This window comes from Epinephelus lanceolatus, chromosome 3 (assembly GCF_041903045.1).
Source record: "Epinephelus lanceolatus isolate andai-2023 chromosome 3, ASM4190304v1, whole genome shotgun sequence".
Classification (NCBI taxonomy): Eukaryota; Metazoa; Chordata; class Actinopteri; order Perciformes; family Serranidae; genus Epinephelus; species Epinephelus lanceolatus.
Window position 1 is genome coordinate 24,854,637 of NC_135736.1, and position 19,406 is coordinate 24,874,042.

At 41.9% G+C, this 19,406-nt stretch overlaps 1 protein-coding gene across 8 annotated transcripts in view; it reads right to left on the reverse strand.

Annotated features, from left to right (window-relative positions):
- The window catches only part of fat1a (FAT atypical cadherin 1a), a 90,805-nt gene that overhangs the window by 68,836 nt on the left and 2,563 nt on the right, over positions 1–19,406 (reverse strand). For all 8 annotated transcript variants that reach the window (XR_004501557.2, XR_013490759.1, XM_033624378.2 and 5 more), the window contains exon 2: positions 15,338–18,627. Coding sequence is in view for 6 of the 8 variants with exons in the window: in XM_033624378.2 (XP_033480269.2) it covers positions 15,338–18,599 (3,262 nt within the window). In the remaining 2 variants the exon portion in view is untranslated. The remainder of the gene's footprint in view (positions 1–15,337; positions 18,628–19,406) is intronic.

Here is a 19,406-nt window from a genome sequence, read left to right on the forward strand (position 1 = left end):
AAGCCATACCCATAAGGACACATTTCAAAGGTGGAAATAGTTTACATAGACTATCTCTTTGCTGCTGCTGCCTTTGTTCACTCACTGTAACTTGATGAAGTGCCATGACGGAGTGTAAGTGAGAGCAGCCAAACCTCTTGCCTTGGGTAAAGACAGATCTCTCAGAAAAGAGATAACACTCCAAATGACTTTTCACAAAATTGTCAAATTTAACACAGGAGGGGAGTTCGGGGGGTACAGCTCATTTATTCCCTCGCCCTGCTTTGCTTTAGCGTCCCCGCATTTTCGGCCTGGGATCCTCTCTTGTCATTAGTCATCATTATAGCTCTCTCAACTTAGCTTGAGGCATGTAATAAGAGGGGTAGTCAGGCGAGGGAAAATAGGTAGCTCCCAAATGTTTCCAAAAGCCAAGAGCCCCATGGCGAAAACAACATCCACCAGTGTATCAAGAATGCAAATTTGATGACTCTGTATAATCTAACTAATGGCTTAAAGCTGACAGTACACACGGAGAAAAACACAACCAAACATTTGGAGACGTAGTACAATAAGATTAAAAGATATAACATGATAATTTGATTGTGATAATTGAAAAATAAAATAACAAATTATTGACTAATTTATGAGCTTAGTGAAGCTGACAACTTGGAGTGGATCCCTACTGGAAGAAAACTTGTGCGGGAAGTTGCAAATGTTAGACATAAATAAGAAATGCTGTTGTTTATGTGAGGCATCCTGAGCAGAAACACAACGGGGTAGGAGGATAAACGTTTCAGACACCCACAGAGAGGGAATCAGTAGACAAGGGGTAGGGCTGGGTACCTAGCTTCGAAACTTCTGAGGGAACGACCAAATTCCAAAAATGTCCAATACCTGAGGAGTAAATCTCATCAGTATCAGTGAGCCAATCAGTGTTGCATAGGTGTATGAAACGTCTAAGAAGAAATCAAAAGTAGGGCTCCATTATATCAGTGAAAATGCCAAGAGTGTGTGATGCAATATATGCAAAAAGGACATTGTTGCCAAGACCAGCAACACCATGAATTTACCAAAATACTTGAACGCGCGTGGAACAAATTTAAGTGCAGAAAGTTCCATGTTCAACCGCAAGAAGAACAGACCACAACCATCTCCTGTCAGCATTCAAGTCCGCCTAACGTTACCGAGCCGGACCCAGCACCCACACTCAGCTCTGAGGGAGTTTTATATTGTTTATTTATATATTTTATTTTATCTTCCACAGCCTGCAGTCCCCTCCTAGGAGGTCGGGTGTACGTGCGGTAAGATTGCCCGGCCTCCCGGAGCCCCAAGGCCGCCGCAGGGTAAAGAGGATGGAAGGTGGGTCGGTGTCATCCTGAAAAACTGAGTCCTGCTGAGATTTTAACATCAAAACATCTTCAAAAACTGCTTTGAGCGGAAAAACACCAGAGTGCTGAAACATAAACTGAAGAGTTGAAACTAAAAACAACATTGTGTGAAATAGCGTTTATGCTATGAAACTGCTCTGAGTGTGTAAAAATGCCATAATGTAATATGATTTTATTTCTAGTTCAAATGGATTTTATCATTAAGAAACCAGTATAGAAGTTAAGGTTCCAGTACCAGAAATTTTGAACAATAGCAATCCATAAAAAGGGAACATTAAGTAGAGAGTTTGTGATGAGATGGGAGGTGAAAATGGTGAGAGGGGTTGGTGTGAGGACAGGAAGTACAGCAGAGCAAAGGTGGTCATGTGTACAAAATGCACACATGCTGATAAGATATAGTACCAAAGAAAAGAGGAGACAAACAGGAATGTATGACACATCTTTGTGCCTGTGCCAACGAGATGCCCATGCTTGAATGCTCATGTGTTTGACTGGCAGGCACCAGCATGGCAGAACAATTCAACTTTCTCCAGGGTCATGCTTTTTGCTCGCAGTTCTTTACCCTGTTTCTATCAGTATACAGAAGATAACTCCATATGCTGCAGTTAAAAAAACTTGCAACATGAACAAAACTGCAGCTGCAAGAGGGATGTTACCATGCACACTCTTACATTTTCATACTACATCTGAAGGCCAGCTTGCACACTAGAGCTCTTTGTTCGTATTTATCTCTGAAGAGACTCAAAAACAGAACAACTTAACCTTAAATTTGCAAAACGGAATGAAAAGCTATCTGCCACGGGCCTTTGGCTGGCTGGTTACAAACAAAGCACATGAAAGGCGAATCTGAAGAATTTAGTTGCCACACCCATCCCATATACCTAGCCTACCCACTAAGGCAGAAGCAAAACCTGCCCTTAGGCCACAAGGAAAAAAAAAAACAGAGCGTGCACCAGCCTCTGCCAGATTTACTTTCCGCTTTTTTTCCCTTGCTCTTTTCTTTTCCCTCTAGCTTTGTTCTTCAAAGTTGCTTGAGCACAGTGGCAGTGTGGTGGAGCCTTCAGACAACCAAAGGATTCCGAATTATCAAGACCAGCAGGTATTTCACATGAGTGTGCTTAAATAAACGTCCTGCACAGACACACAATGAGTTTATTCTATAACAACTTCCAGTCGCAGTGAAGCCACAGTTTGAAGAGGGTGAAATTTGGTTTTGAAAAGCTGCTTCAAACTGCTCACTGCATGTCACAAGTTGTCTGGTGAAACAAAGTGGCAGTAAATACAGTATCTGCGGTCAACATAAGATTAAGACTTACAAAATCCAGATTGTCACTCATGCTGATTTTCTATTTTCTATTCTGACTCTGGAAACTTGCTTTTGACCGTTTACCCAAAACGTGACTATGTGCTGCCAGTTCAACGTACTCTGGGACTTCCTTGTTCATTCTGCCGTTGAAAAATTGGGGCTTGCTTTGAACTACCTCCGGTAATTCCGCTCAACCCTACCCCACATTCCTCTGCCTTCACAGGCCTCTCGCTCACATGCTTACATAAACTTTCTCAGTGCTTTCTCCCCCCCCCGTCTCTTTCCACAGCCCTGGCAAAATGCTTCAAATTCCACTACCACGTTGTCGGGCCTAGTGTAATAGAGAAAGTCCTAAAGTAAGCTTTTTGTTACCCTGCAACTTAATATCACATCATCCCAAAGTTTCCAGACATCTGTAGCCATGATCTGTGCTTCAAAGACATCCAGCCTGTTGGAATTAATGCCTGAAACCCTTGAAAAATTCAAAGATCTAAAGAATGGTCCAAGGCAAAAATATGTTGTTGTTGTTGTTGTTGTTGTTTATTCAAAGCATTGCCTAGAGCACTGATTTCATCATCCAGTGCAATATGGTGAGGGGGTTAGTCAAAGGCAAAAAAAGACTTAAAACCTTTAGTCATTATATAGGCTAAAAAAATGTAGTGTAATGGAGTTAGTGGGTGTCAAAATTTAGCAACAACTAATCAGTAAGTTAGAACTACTTTACTGCTAGTGTGTAGGATTTAGGGGCACCTATTGGCCATGTTTTCATTAGTTTATAATCACCTGAAAATTAGAACCTTTGTGTTTTCTTTATCTTAGAATGACCCGTTTATATCTACGTACGCAGTGGGTCAGCCATGTTGTTCTACTGTAGTTTACGACCGACAAATGAAACACCGGCTCTATATTTGTTATGTTTGTATGAAATGGTTTTGGGATGGTTATGACCTTCCATAGTTCTTAGTACCTACTCGCTACTTTCAAACCAGAAATGGAGAAATAATTGATTCAAGTTTAGAGTATTCATGCAGTTTAGCAAGATGTATGCTATAAATATATGATAATACAAACCTTGCTGACGTTAGTAGGTAATTTCACAAAACTTCATTAGCATAAAAAAAAATTTGATCTTGTGTTGTTTTGTGAAATGTTACATAAAAACAAATTGTCATGTGAAATCTTCCCAGTGTGTATCATTTTTAAGCAGCATTTTGGTTTTGTTGACCACATTCCATGTTAGCGAGCTAACATTAGCTTTGTCAGTTAGCGACGGTTTTAACTGGCAGTTAGAGGGTGTCAAAATTTAGAAACAACTAACCTCTACGTTAGAAGTACTTTACTACTAGTGTGTAGGATTTAGGGGCCATGATTTTAATAGTTTATTATCACTTGAAAATAAGAATCGTTGTGTTCACGTTACTTTAGAATGATCTGTTTATATCTACATACGGAGCAGAGCTCAAAGTCCATCATGTTGTTTCTACTGTAGCTCACGATGGACAAATCAAACACTGGCTCTAGAAAGTTGTAGTTCTCCTGCATGCTTGGCACATGGGATAAGTTTCAGTTGGTTGCAATGTGGAACCTCACTGCTAGATGTCACTAAATCCTACACACTGGACCTTTAATTGCTGTCTATTAAAAGTCTTGAGGTTTAGGGTTGGCGATTGTTGGGGCTGTTTCTGGTTAAACAAAAAGAATCTAACTCTTAAAAAAAGGTTTAAATCTGTAGGGATCATTTCTACATTGTTGTCAGACACTTAGAATAATAATCTGAGCCTGTCAGTGGAAAAAACAAGCACTTTTAGTGGACGTATGTAAACCAACGGTGCAAATATGCCCTGAGCTGTTCCGCCACTGCTGGCAGCAGCACGGTCTCTAAATTCTGAACCAATTTCCAGAATTGTTGTCACTATTAGACTCTTAGATACAAAACACTGGAAAATAGGGCCAATGTTGAAAAATACCCTTTGTCCTTTAAGCTTCATGACTCTCTGACTCACAGTAATTCCTCTGTTTTCTCTGAAGGGCACACAGAGGTCATTATACATTAGGAGAGGTCTCAGAGATAATCACAATGATGACACTGTATCACACAAAATCCATGTCTATCTTATCTCCTTCAATATCCCGGCCTATTGAGCCAGTAAGCCATTTCCACTTCATGCATCACTGTGCAGGCTCTATACTGTCAGTACTGGCAAAGAAATGGCTGTCAACAGCTGGCTAAAGCAAGAACGGTACTTAAGACAAGCTCCGTCATTTCCCCAGCCTAACAATGGAGAGCACTGACGCTCTGTGTATCAGTGTAATCCCACAGTTTTTTGTTTGTTTGTTTGTTTGTTTGTTTTTACAGACATTGCTGATAAGTTCAGAATTTCTTTCGCCCTACTATAGAAAGGGTGTCTGAAGAAAACCTGAAAATCATTTATTTGTGCACTGTGACTACGAGCTGAAAAAAGTCTTTTGATACACTTGTTACATGTCTGTGATGTATGTCAGAATGGGTTTTTCTTTCCTCGTTTTCAAAAAAATTGCCTATTAATTCCAGTTGAGATAGCTTTTTGGGACTTAGCTGGCGATACAAAGCTTCCATTGTTACTGGGAACAGCGTTATTTCAAAGGCCTTTGAACAGGCCTCAGAGCAATACTCCTTGATTCAATATCATAGTATTATTTAGGAACAGTAACCATACCTCCGAGCTCTCTGCCTGTGCCTCTGGTAACAATGAGGGAAACAGAGGGTCTGTCTTCATTAATGAATAGTTTTCTATCTTCCTACTCTATATCCCTCTCTATATTCCCACTGTGCACTGTAACCCAAGCTGGCCTAAGGAGGATGTAGACTTTGAGCTGACACAAAACAATTTCCCGTTCATTTGAGTGGAGATTCATGCCATCTCCTCCAGGTAATCCTCCGCTGACCAGGACATCATGTCTTGTTGGCTTCCCATGCAGGAAGCAAAAAACGATCATCTTAGAACCTGGCTATGAATCAATACCGCTGGAGCAGTCACGACAAAAGTTTTAACAAAACAAAAACATTATAAGCTCTGAAGTGGCAGTATATAAAGGATATACATATATATATATACAGTACAGGCCAAAAGTTTGGACACACCTTCTCATTCAATGCGTTTTCTTTATTTTCATGAAAATTTACATTGTAGATTCTCATTGAAGGCATCAAAACTATGAATGAACACATGTGGTGTTATGTACTTAACAAAAAAAGGTGAAATAACTGAAAACATGTTTTATATTCTAGTTTCTTCAAAATAGCCACCCTTTGCTCTGATTACTGCTTTGCACACTCTTGGCATTCTCTCCATGAGCTTCAAGAGGTAGTCACCTGAAATGGTTTCCACTTCACAGGTGTGCCTTATCAGGGTTAATTAGTGGAATTTCTTGCTTTATCAATGGGGTTGGGACCATCAGTTGTGTTGTGCAGAAGTCAGGTTAATACACAGCCGACAGCCCTATTGGACATCTGTTAAAATTCATATTATGGCAAGAACCAATCAGCTAACTAAAGAAAAACGAGTGGCCATCATTACTTTAAGAAATGAAGGTCAGTCAGTCCGGAAAATTGCAAAAACTTTAAATGTGTCCCCAAGTGGAGTCGCAAAAACCATCAAGCGCTACAACGAAACTGGCACACATGAGGACCGACCCAGGAAAGGAAGACCAAGAGTCACCTCTGCTTCTGAGGATAAGTTCATCCGAGTCACCAGCCTCAGAAATCGCAAGTTAACAGCAGCTCAGATCAGAGACCAGATGAATGCCACACAGAGTTCTAGCAGCAGACCCATCTCTAGAACAACTGTTAAGAGGAGACTGCGCCAATCAGGCCTTCATGGTCAAATAGCTGCTAGGAAACCACTGCTAAGGAGAGGCAACAAGCAGAAGAGATTTGTTTGGGCCAAGAAACACAAGGAATGGACATTAGACCAGTGGAAATCTGTGCTTTGGTCTGATGAGTCCAAATTTGAGATCTTTGGTTCCAACCGCCGTGTCTTTGTGAGACGCAGAAAAGGTGAACGGATGGATTCCACATGCCTGGTTCCCACTGTGAAGCATGGAGGAGGAGGTGTGATGGTGTGGGGGTGTTTTGCTGGTGACACTGTTGGGGATTTATTCAAAATTGAAGGCACACTGAACCAGCATGGCTACCACAGCATCCGGTTTGCGTTTAGTTGGACGATCATTAATTTTTCAACAGGACAATGACCCCAAACACACCTCCAGGCTGTGTAAGGGCTATTTGACCAAGAAGGAGAGTGATGGAGTGCTGCGGCAGATGACCTGGCCTCCACAGTCACCGGACCTGAACCCAGTCGAGATGGTTTGGGGTGAGCTGGACCGCAGAGTGAAGGCAAAGGGGCCAACAAGTGCTAAACACCTCTGGGAACTCCTTCAAGACTGTTGGAAAACCATTTCAGGTGACTACCTCTTGAAGCTCATGGAGAGAATGCCAAGAGTGTGCAAAGCAGTAATCAGAGCAAAGGGTGGCTATTTTGAAGAAACTAGAATATAAAACATGTTTTCAGTTATTTCACCTTTTTTTGTTAAGTACATAACTCCACATGTGTTCATTCATAGTTTTGATGCCTTCAGTGAGAATCTACAATGTAAATAGTCATGAAAATAAAGAAAACGCATTGAATGAGAAGGTGTGTCCAAACTTTTGGCCTGTACTGTACATATATAGAATATATTTAGGAAAATGTTTAATTTGTTTCTTGCCAACTGTTATATGAAAGGAAGATTAAACAAAAAGCTACAGCCAGCAGCCAGGTAGGTTAGCTTAGCATTAAGACTGGAAACAGATGGAGAATATCTCGCCTTGGTGAAGTATCAAAATTCACCCAGCACCACCTCTGAAGCTTACTAACTGACATGTCATATATCTCAGGTCTCTAAATGCTAACATCAGCATGCTGAAAAGCTGACATTACACAGGTCTAATGCCCTCCAAATAGTTTTTTACATATTTCAGTCTGCATCAAAGTGATAGACTGACCGACCAACATCACTGGCGCAAAGCCACTACTAGGACTAACAACAAGCCCAAACCATGTTGTACACATAACAAAGCTGAGTAATCAAGTAACATGTCATCCATCTGTAAGGATACATCTAAATTGCACTTCAGACAGCAGACTCACGACCAAAATTATTCACGTCCTCTTGAGAGGTATTTTTTTTTACATATTAACAATACAGAGGTACCGCCAGTAGCTCAGCCCATAGGGGCTCGGTTTGGGAGCCAGAGGGTTGCCAAATATGGAGTGTGGAGAGGTGCCAGTTTGCCTCCTGGGGCTCCTATCCATTGGCAGCCCCTTCGTTCTGACATCTCTCCATTTAATGCATGTGTAGGTCCCGTTTGTGCTTGTGTGTGTATTTCAGGCCTGTGTGTATATGACAAATGTGTGAAAAAACTGAATTCCCCCTTGGGATTTAATAAAGAATAACTTCTTCTTGTTTTCTGTCCTAAGTTATTAACGTTGTCATCACTACCACCTTGCACTGTGGAATACTTTTGCTGGTACTGTGTTTGCATACTATAATATTTCACTGGACATAGCATGGAATTCATATACTATGGGTTTCATACTGAGGTTTTAGACATTAAAAAATCTCGCATACTGTTTTAGTGTACTAAACAGCATGTTCGTATGAATTTCCAGAACTCTTAAACTCTTAAACTCTTAAAATCTGACGTTCTTACACTTTTTCTACAGATTAAACATACAAATAAAACTTGTTAATTAGTAAGCCTTAGAGGTGCTGATAGGAGGTTCCCCCCCTATCAAAAAAATTGCAATTTTCTAAATTTCAAACTATTTCTGGAACGCAAGGCAAAGTCACTGAGTTAAGTTATTTTATATAGGAGGCCATATTGTTGTGTTGAGTTGTAATCCTTCAGAGATATGGCAAAAATAAATGTCTTGTCACATAGGAGCTTTGTGGTGGCCTGTTGGTTAGGACGCATACCACCAATTGTGATTGCAAAGTCACCAATTCAACCCCTCTTCAATTTTAGTATCAGTCAACATGGCCATAGAAATCATTGGTTGACAGATAGGAAAATGTATTTTAGTACACCCACTTCACTGCACCTGAGTGTATTTGTGGTCAGGGCTGTCACTTGTCAAGTAGCAGACAGCATGAAATTGGCTGTAAATGCTTGAAATAGTCGCTGAAATTTGAATAAAAGGATAAAAGCATATCAGTATGTCTTATATCTCTGCCATAATTTAGCGCTGGGATCTCCTTGTGAAGATACGTGGATGTGTCTGTCGGGACCATGTTAATGTTTTCTCAAATATCACCTCTGTTTGTGCTACATAATGCTATGCACTGCTGTTTATGGCAGTGATTCTGTTTAGCAGCAGTGGCTTACAAATTTAATAATAACAAACTAAAACTGATTAATATAACTGCTCTCTTCGCTGTGTGTTTTATTGAATTAAATAAACGAGTTTACACAACATCATTATGGACCTCTGAATGAGGCCCGCTGTGAAAGACACTGCTTTAAGAGAGTAAACTACTGTCTGCAGCACACCAACAGGAAAAGAGAGTATAGATCTAATTCATGAGTGTTAGCATGACAAGAATTAACACACAATGAAGCACATCCTCTGCACAAGGCAGCCTTAAGTTTCTTTAAAAAGATTTAATGGACTGAGAGAACAACATACTTTTAACTGGGGAAAGTGTGTTTTTCATTTAGCAACCTACAATCAACTTTGTCAAGCTGCACATTCCTGGTCCCGTCTCCACAGTAACAGCACTCAAGCAAAGACTATTTGGAATCATGTGCCACTTTGCAGTCCCACTTTTATCTCAGACATATAGGCACTGAATAAAAAAAGGGACAGAGGACAGCAGTTCTCACTTTTAGCAGACTACACTTGATGCCAAAAGCCCGACCATAAACATTTTCTCATTGTTGTCAAGAAAGTGTTTAACTGAAGGACAGTGGGAAAAAGAAGTGAAGGATTTTTTGTGTGTAAATGGAAAACACAATAACAGGACTTTGTCATTATGCATCAAACAGTTTCATTTGCTTTCACAAAGAACGCATTTACAGCAGAGGCTGCAAACAGCTTCAAGTGAAAGGGCAATGCATATATTATCCAACTAGAAAGGGCGATGCATACATTATACAATCAGCATCTGTGTCTCATCTAGACTGAACACTCTCTGCTATGGTCACCTTGTACACAAGATAATTTCACTTCAAGCTGGGACAAAACTTGCTTTGAATACATTTTCAAAGTTGTGTCTAACTTCATACAATCACCTCCACTGCAGCACAGCCTTGAGTTGCTCTTTACTTTCAAATGGAGGTGCACAGATTGGTTGTCCTATGGCCTTCTTTAGCAGATATTCACAGAAGGATTGGAGATATGGACTGTATATCTGCATACCTGATGTCTATGTACAGGGCTGTCTGTTAGCAAGAATCTAGTGCTATGATACTGTAAGCAAAGCAATATATTCCAGTTTTGTAAAATCTAATTTAAGGAAATCTATCAATGCTAGCGGTTCCCCCTTTATGAATCTACCTGTGGAAGAGTCAAATGACTGAAGACAGATTGCAACACTGAAGGATCTAGCTGTCTGGGTTTAATCACAACAGAAAATGAATCACTGTCATGAATCTTTGCATGTAAAGTATTAATTAAAAGTATGGATATTTTCTTTCACTCCTATTCATGTGTACTGAAAATTCAATGTCTACAATGTCTAACTTGACGGCAGTATACCCTTACTCTTCCTTTGTCTGAAATTAAGCACTGCCCATCATACCCCTACCCCTCCTGCTATTCAACAAATTTCCTAGTACTGTGCCAGGGCTAATCTAATAGCAGTGTTTGTCTACAGACATTCTTGACTGAGTCTTGTGGCTCGCACCCTTTCTATAGTAGGCTCGCAAAGCCCATGACATCACTGTACAACATCCTTCAATTCAAATCCTCAAGACATTTTTATCTAACATTCCTCCATCCTGCAGCCTGAGATGGAGTCCTTCAACGGTTTTTGTATACCTAAAAAAGGCCTCCTGTGAAGGCGTTTCTCTTCCTTTACCTTTGACTTAGCCGTACTTCTGCAATTGTCTGCTAGTGCTTTTGATCAATAAGGGCTCAGCGTCTTGATTTGCACAATCTCCCTCAGTCATCCCAGCATAAAGAAATAAAAGGACGGTTACTCATTGATAATAAAAAAAAACTTGACTTGCTTTGCATCTGTTGGTTGTTGCCTGATGTCTGAAGGTGTGTCAGGGTGAGCGTGAGTCAGGTATACTTAGGAGTGGAGACTTGCCTAGGTTCATCATGATAAGAGCTGTTTTATTGCCAGTCCATCTCAAGTAGGATTGGTAGCTGTTGACTGTTTGTATATATCTTTGTTTCTTTTAAATGTTTCCACTGATCTGACCTTTTTTATGTGCAAGAATGACATCATAGTTGGGCTTTGCGCACAGAGATACAATCCTCACAACTGTCTTCCCTACTAACCCACATACAGTATGCAGTGCTCTTTTGGATTACACTGCAGCCATTCTGTCCTCTGAGAGTGTGTGTCCAGCCTGAGAGTGCTAGCATCTTTTAAAACTGTTTCCCATGGTTTCAGAGCACTGGCTGTGAAGCCTTTCTGAAGAGGAAATTACATCGGCCATTTGCCACACTTGCCTCTTCAAAATTGGCATGAGCCCTTGAAAATCCATATCGGTTGACCTCCAGGGCCCAAACGTGTTAAGCTATAGCCTGTCACTTGGCATACAAGCCCTCACAAGTAAAGTGCATGCTTCCTCCCTGGCACAAAATGGATAAGGAGGTGGAGAAACCAAGTACACTGGTGGGCGGCGAAGGGACTCCAACGTCTTGCATACATATTTCTGGTTCAGTAAACTAGGGCTAAAAGCTAAGGCAGTGCTTATATTCAACAGCAAAATCCTGATTTGTTTCAGCTGAATCTCCAAGTTGGTTAACATGTTAAACATAAGAACTTGGGAAGCTTTCAGTGTTGCAAAGTTCACTTTTGTTGCTCTGAGTCTTTTTGTTCCCTGTCAGTCAAAAATCACTTGACTATTTACAAATTTTCCGATTACAGAGAGGAATGGTAAATTTGGTCTACGGCATGGGAAAGAGCCCGGAAAGGCGTCTTGATAAGAGTACGTTTAAATTAAGATGGCACCGAGCCAGTGACCACGGAGCTTTTAATAACACAGAGAATGCCTGGGCAAACAGTTGCCATGGGCTCCCCAAGCAGCCCGACAGACTCCGTATCTGGAGAAGAAACTTGCATAAAAGGGGTTCTTTTACTTGAAATTGATGTAAATGAGAACATGATGGTATTCAATAAACAGCAATCACAGACACCACTTTTAAATTTAATCACTACGTCTCGCAAAATAATAACTTGTTTGTTCCTTGTGCGGTTTGGGAACGCCAGTCAAGTGGGTAGCGAGCCTGTTTGGCTGTCCTAAAATACAACCTTTGTTCAGATTTGTTAGATAGACCTACTGGAGAATCACTCACTGTCTTCTTGTATCAACCACCACAGAGTGCAGTGTTTTCCACAGCAGCACTTTGTTGCCCACAAAGTAGTATTGTTGTTACTGGGTTATTGTGGATGCCACTGTAAGAGGGATGGCTCAGAGAATAGTGATTTATACTGTGGTGATAGAGCAAACAAAACACTACAACACAGATAAAACCATGCAACAGGCTGATGTACGCTTAACAAACACAACTGCGTGAGTTTAGAATTACAACAGTCAAGAAAAACAGCAAAATACTTGGATAGTTTTCCTTCACTCCTTCCCACGCTAAAAAATAAATTCCATGACTGAAGGTGTGCAACGCCTGGCATTTTGGCACAAGCCACTTTTTTATTTGTTTTCTAATTTTAAACCATCTTAAACATCCTGGTTAAGATTCACAACATGCAGCTGCAGCACTGAATATATAGCAGGGAGTGTACCCATGCTTATATTTTCCTTCTGGAAGCAAAATATTCTAAATGCATATGGTAGCCTTACAACCACACCCTTCATCTAGTGAAATCATAGGAGGGGCATTACCACCTTGGCTGTATTTAGTTGTCTACTGACCCCAGATGTAATCCATAATAACAGGACCCAACCCAGGACAATCCTATCATTGCACCTCCTGATAATCACTTAATATAGGCCTCTAGGATTAAGTCGAAGATCAGACCAAGCTCTCTTAGTCTGTACCCTATACAGGATTTTCAGTTAGACACGGAGTAGCTGCTGGCCTGCCTGTGGCCCCATCAAGACTAATACTGTAGCACTGCAGTCCACCTTAAATCTATACTATTCCTTGCAAAACTCAACTTCCATTACAGTCAGTTTACTACATACACAGGAAGACACTGAACAACAACACCATTGAACAGCCCTTATAATTATTGCATGAAATCATTTACAGTCACCAGTTCAAGCTTGTAGCATGTCTGCTCATAACACAAAATCTTATTACAAATCAGATTCCAATGACTACCACAGAAACAATCACAGGCACACCAAAGTTGACACGCAGCCCTGGAGGACAGATCCTTCATAAAGGCTTGTCTCTTTATGCTAAATTTACCAGGCAGAAGAGAGTATTTCCCAACAGGTTCACCAAGGCGACTTCCTGTCAACTTATTGAATAATTCACATACATCTGATTCTTAACAAACTAAAAATATAAACCACTTCTACAACAGTAAAAGTCAGCGGCACACTAATAAACTGCATTCCCAGCTTTCTTATGTAGATAAGAACCTTTGAGGTTACATGTGCCAAGAGAAATCAATGTATTATGCATTAAGTTTCACTGCCTCATTTAGACATTAAATATGTATCATGCAGAGAGAAATTTAATTTCAAATAGGGGAGAAAAAAAAGTCACATTAAGCCTCATGAGGATGCGGTTACCAAGTTTTAAAAGGAGGGCAGAGAGCCAAGTCCAAAACATCCAAATCAGGTGATTGCTGGGTTTTGGGAAGGAACTCCTGGAATTCCAGACTGCTTATTTTGAGCTAATTTGAGTCAGCTGTTAAAATCATTCTGGGCAGCTGAGCAAGTATTAACATATTTTCTGCAACATTATAAGAAACCCACATGCAAATCCAGCCTTCATAAGCTGTTACAAAAACCCATTTATTTCTAAAATGCTATTAAAGGGACAGTTCACCCCAAATTCAAGTATACATATCTTTCCTCTTACCTGTAGTGCTATTTATTAATCTAGATTGTTTTGGTGTGAGTTGCTGAGTGTTAAAGATATTGGCCGTAAAGATGTCTGCCTTCTTTCCGATATAATGGAGCTATATGGCACTCTGCTTGTGGTGCTCAAAGTGCCAAAAAAAATGCATTTAAAAACTCGAAAGCAACATTTCTTCCCAGAAAACATGACCCGATTACTCAAGGTTATCCACAGACCTTGTTGTGAGCAGTTTCATGTAGGAACTCGTTTCTTTGTATACTACACCATATTACTTCACAGAGGGATGCGTGGCTGACTCTTGGAGGCTCGTGACAGCTATAGATATAAACATTAATGGCGTCCTCCTTAGATGAGCTGTAAAGTTAGCTAGCCAAGTAGTGCTAGGTGAGCTAACAGTAGATGCACGTTTCCTTCTGTGCGGTGATACGGTTCACAAGTGTTGTTCTGTAGAAAGAAAATAGCTCCTACATGAAACTGCTTACAATAAGGTCTGTGGATTATCTAGGGTAGTGGTTTCCAACTGGTGGGTCGCAGCCTAAAAGTGGGTCGCGGGTACATTCTGAATTGACCGCAAGTGACTTGCTGATGTATCAACTTTGTAGAAAACTCACTTCTTTTTTTTTTTAAATACAGTGAATTTCCAGCAAAGAGCTTTTATTTTGAAGTGCCGTTTCCTGCTGTAGAGTGGGTGAATAACGAACAGCTTCTTAACGGAGACAACAAACTAGCTTGAGACATGGCCAAACACAAGTATGAGGCTGAACCACTGATCTAGAGTAACCGCATCATGATTTCTGGAAAGAGAAGTTGTTGAGTTTTTCATGGGTTTTTTTCTTGTCACTTTGAGCACCACAAACCGAGTGACATCTAGTTCTATTATACTGGAGAGAAGGCAGACATCTCTACGGTCAATATCTCCGACACTCAGCAGCTCTTACCAAAATGATCTAGCACCACTGCTATGAGTAAAATGTGTACTTTTGATTTTGGGGTGAACTGTCCCTTTATAGTATTTTTTACCTAAGGTCCAACAAATGTGACTGCTTTCCAAATGAATAATATAAAACACAGTGTGTGTTTATACGGTGACTGAGGAAGGATGAGGGGAAATCACTCAGAATCTTCTAAATAACACAGCAACTTCTCAGGAATGTCCACACAGGTCTGACAGACAGCTGCTCCATCTGTTCATGCCGTCAATTCTCCCAAACAGGAAAAATGACTGGAATCAGGAACCTCTCTCGTCTCCTGGAAGACTCCCTTACCTCATTGTTCCACACAGTGACACGGACTGAATCAACTCTGGCTGCATAAAACTTTCCTGATGCAAATTATTTCAAGCTGATACATCCCTGTTTCAGAAATAAACACAAGATTCGAACAGTTCTGTAGAAACACAGAGAAAAGAGACTCACCAGTTTCCTCATCGATGGTAAATATCCCCAGGCCGGATCCATCTCGTATGGAGTATCGAATCTCTCCATCTCGGTCTTTGTCTTCATCTTCAGCTGATACTGTCATTACTGAGGTCCCGACAAGTGCATCCTCTTTTATAAATCCCTTTTCCACAAACGATCGGAACAAAGGCCTGTAGAGATTCTCGTTGACATCCACTACGTCCACCTCAATGAAACAGGTTGATGACAAGGACATGGGCTTCCCTTTGTCTTTAGCTTTTGCCGTCAGGTTGTACACCTGTTTGGTCTCGTAATCAAGATTCTGCACGATCCGCACAGCACCGCTGAGTTTGTCTACCTCAAAATTCCCGTCTCCATTATCAATTAGGCTGTAGCGTACCTGACTGGAAGGTCCGATATCGGGATCATGAGCCTCCAGCCACATTATCACAGTACCGATAGGAAGGTCTTCTCTCACCTTCACGCGATAGTTAGGGGGGACAAATTTAGGTGGATTATCATTCACATCTTCCAAGGTGATTTTAAGCGGCACTGTGGACACTAGCTGAGGCTCGTTCGCTGCCTGGTCATGTGCGGCGATCTTCAAGACATAAACTGGATGGAGCTCACGATCCAGCGGCTTTGTCACAGTCACCACGCCAGTCTCCTCATTGATCGCAAAATGATCTGTGCCTCCCAAAATTGAATACTTGACAACTCCGTTATTTCCTTGATCCCTGTCTGTCGAATCCACCTGGATGATTTCCGTGCCGACAGGTGTATTCTCACTTATTTCAACTGAATACGAATCTTGCAAAAACTGAGGGCTGTTATCATTGGCATCTAGGATCTTAATACCTAAGAGGCGTGATGAGGATTTCTGCGGTATGCCAAGGTCATAAACGGTAATGTTGAGAGTGTACTGGTCTGTTGTTTCCCTGTCGAGAGGAGAATAAACCAAAAGCCAGCCGGTTTCCATATCTACTATGAAGCGGCTCTCTGTGTCCCCTCCTGAAATAACATACACTAGTTTACCATTAAAGCCACTATCTGAGTCTGTGGCGCTTAAATGGACGATCCGTGCCCCGACAGGCAGGTCCTCTTTAACTTCAATAACACTGGGGAATGACTCCGCAAACTGAGGAGCGTACCGATTGACCGAGTGAAAGTCCATAAAGTTGTCATCCGGCTCAGTTTGCGTGTGGATTTTGCTGCCCTGAAGCAGTTTTTCAGCCAACATGGTAGCGACACCAGTTTCAACACATTTTAACTGGACAGGCTTGCGTGCCGTGATGACAGTTATGTTCATGACCATTGGCCGAGTCTCGTGTTCCCCGTCCGTTGCGATGACTTGTAAACTGTGAAAGGACACTTTAGCCGCCTCTCCCTCACTCAGCGTGTGCTTCAGTGAAAGCACACCAGAGTTTGGGTTCAGTTCAAACAGATCGAGATCATTCCCAGCTTTAATATGGTACCGCACTAGCTGCAGCTCATCAGCATCTATGGCAGACACGGTTGTTATCTGCTCTCCCTCGCCGTGATCTCTTGGCACAGTCACTTCACAGTCTACATTTTCAAACAGGGGCTTATTGTCATTCAGGTTATTTAACGTTACGGTGACTGAGGCCTCCACCTCTCTCCGGTAAGGGGATCCCCAATCTGACGCCCTGACTTTGAGATTATAAATCCTTGGCATGAGCTCATAATCCAGGACCTCTGAGGTACTGATGATACCGGAGAAGTAGTCAATGACAAATGGTTGAGGGCTCATGTTGGTAATGCTGTAGGTCACATAACCGTTCTCGCCTCTGTCTAGATCAGTGGCTTTAACCGTTACCACACTGGTCCCTATGGGTACATTCTCGTCAACACTGGCCTTGTAGGATGTCTGCTGAAACTCAGGTGCGTTGTTATTCACATCAATCACATCAACAATCACTTTTGTTGCTGCTTTTCTGTCACTGGTGATCACGTCTAGCTCAAACCGGGGCGCAAAATCAGCATTGATTGGTCCTGCAGTGCTGATTAAACCAGTATCTGGATTGATGGTAAACCTGTTCTTGTCAGATTTGTGTCTGAAGGCATACTTTAGCTGTGGATACTTTGGCACGGCTGTTACCATAGTGACAGGTGTAAGAAGAGGGGCAAATTCACTCAGATTGACTCTGTAAACAGCCTTTTCAAATATAGGAGGGCCCACTTTGAACTGTGCAGAAGTGACATGTACCAATTTAGCAGATGAAAATTGAGGGGGGCTGCCTTTGTCCTTCGCCTGTAAAGTGAGGTTGTATCCAAAAGGCTGGCTCTCCCAGTCCACGTCTTTGACTGCTTTTATCTTATACTCCTTGCTCCCGGGGCTGCTTCTCACAGCCTTGAACTGCTGAAGAGGATCGCCAGCCACAATACTCAGTGATGCGATCTCTCCATTTGGTCCCTGGTCACTGTCCTCCACTGTCACAATAGCATAGGTGGGATCATGGTCTGCATCTGAGGGGGCCAAGGTCACGGCGGTAATTACAGGTGCATTCTCATTGGCCTGCTCCACCCTCACTGTGAGTTTGGCCATGCTACTGAAGCCACTGCTGCCGTACAGCTTCATCCCCCTGTCCACTGCGAGGATCTCCAACTCGTACAGCTTGGTCTCGGAGTAGTCAAGTTTGCCAGTGAGTGTCACTACACCGCTTGTCGGATGAACCGCAAACATGTCCGTCCACTCCCTGAAACTATAGTAGTACTCTCCGTTCGTACCGATATCTGCATCCGTCGCCGTGACCTTGGCCACGCTCGTGCGTATGGCCGTGTTCTCCGGCAGAGAAATGCTATAGGACGTTGGCGAGAAGAGAGGCCTCAGATCATTGGTGTCCAGTACCTGCACCTTAACTCTGGTGCGACACTCAAAGTTAGTGTTCCTCTCTGATGCTTTAACAGTCAGCACGTAGTGGTCTTTCACCTCCCGGTTCAGAATGGCAGTGCTGCCTCCTTTGGTCCTTATTCGCAAAAAACTGAAATCTCCCAGCAGGTAGTCCTCTGCTTTGAATAAGTTCTCATTATCTCCAGAGATGATTTTGTACCGTATCTCCCAGGCTGGGTCTGTGATATAGATCCCCATCTTGGTGTGACTCTCTAAGTAAGTCTTAGCAGCAGAGTTCTCGTATATGGTGGCGTTGTAAACAGAGTGGGTGAATTGCATGGAGGCGGCCCTCACCATCCTTTGGTTCCCTGTGCAGCCACAGAGGAGCTGCAGGAGCAGCACAAGCAGTGAAACCAAGTGCTTCCCCATTATCGTACCGTGTCCTTCACAGAACCACCTGGGGAAAAAAACAAAATATAACAGGTTAGTGCAAAAAACTCACTGTAATTACAACTAATATAATACAAAAAATAGCAAATTACAACATCATATCCTCATTTTCTACTATCATGGACATCAGGACAGTTTAAATGCTGAAAATCATTCCTTTCTTCACTGTGCACACTCCCAGACTCCTCTAAATGTCATGACAAGTGATGGCCTGGCTGATAAATAGCTAAATAGGCTTCATGTGGAAAAAGATAAGGCAGAGCAGTTGGTCAAGTGACAAGATCTAAGCCTGAACTGATCCCACGTCTGCACGGTGCCAGATGCCAAATATGTGCACTTCATATCAGAGAAACCTAATTTACGCAACGCTTGGTGAGCTCACAGAAAAAACTGGCGACAAGAACAAATGTAAATCTTCAATTTCAGTGTTGATGCAAAATAATTTTCAGTGTAGGGCTGCACATTTAATACTGACTTTAATAATCCTGTGCAGAACTGCATAAGAATTAACATTTCAGCTCACCCACTAAGGAGTTAAACATTTGCACAAGCTGCAACAACTATGTAATACAATAACTTACAATGATACTGGACTTTTCTGCCAGTAAGACCAGCAATTAGAAACCCTGCCGCTGTAAATCAAACATAAAGGCTGATCCTTTTCCATCTCGTGGAGCTCCAAAGACTGAGGAGATGTGCTTGAAACGGCTTTAAAATTGCAGATTCATTCGTTTACAGCCGCTTTACAACGTCTCGGGCTGCGTGAGAGTCCGTACAAAGACAAAT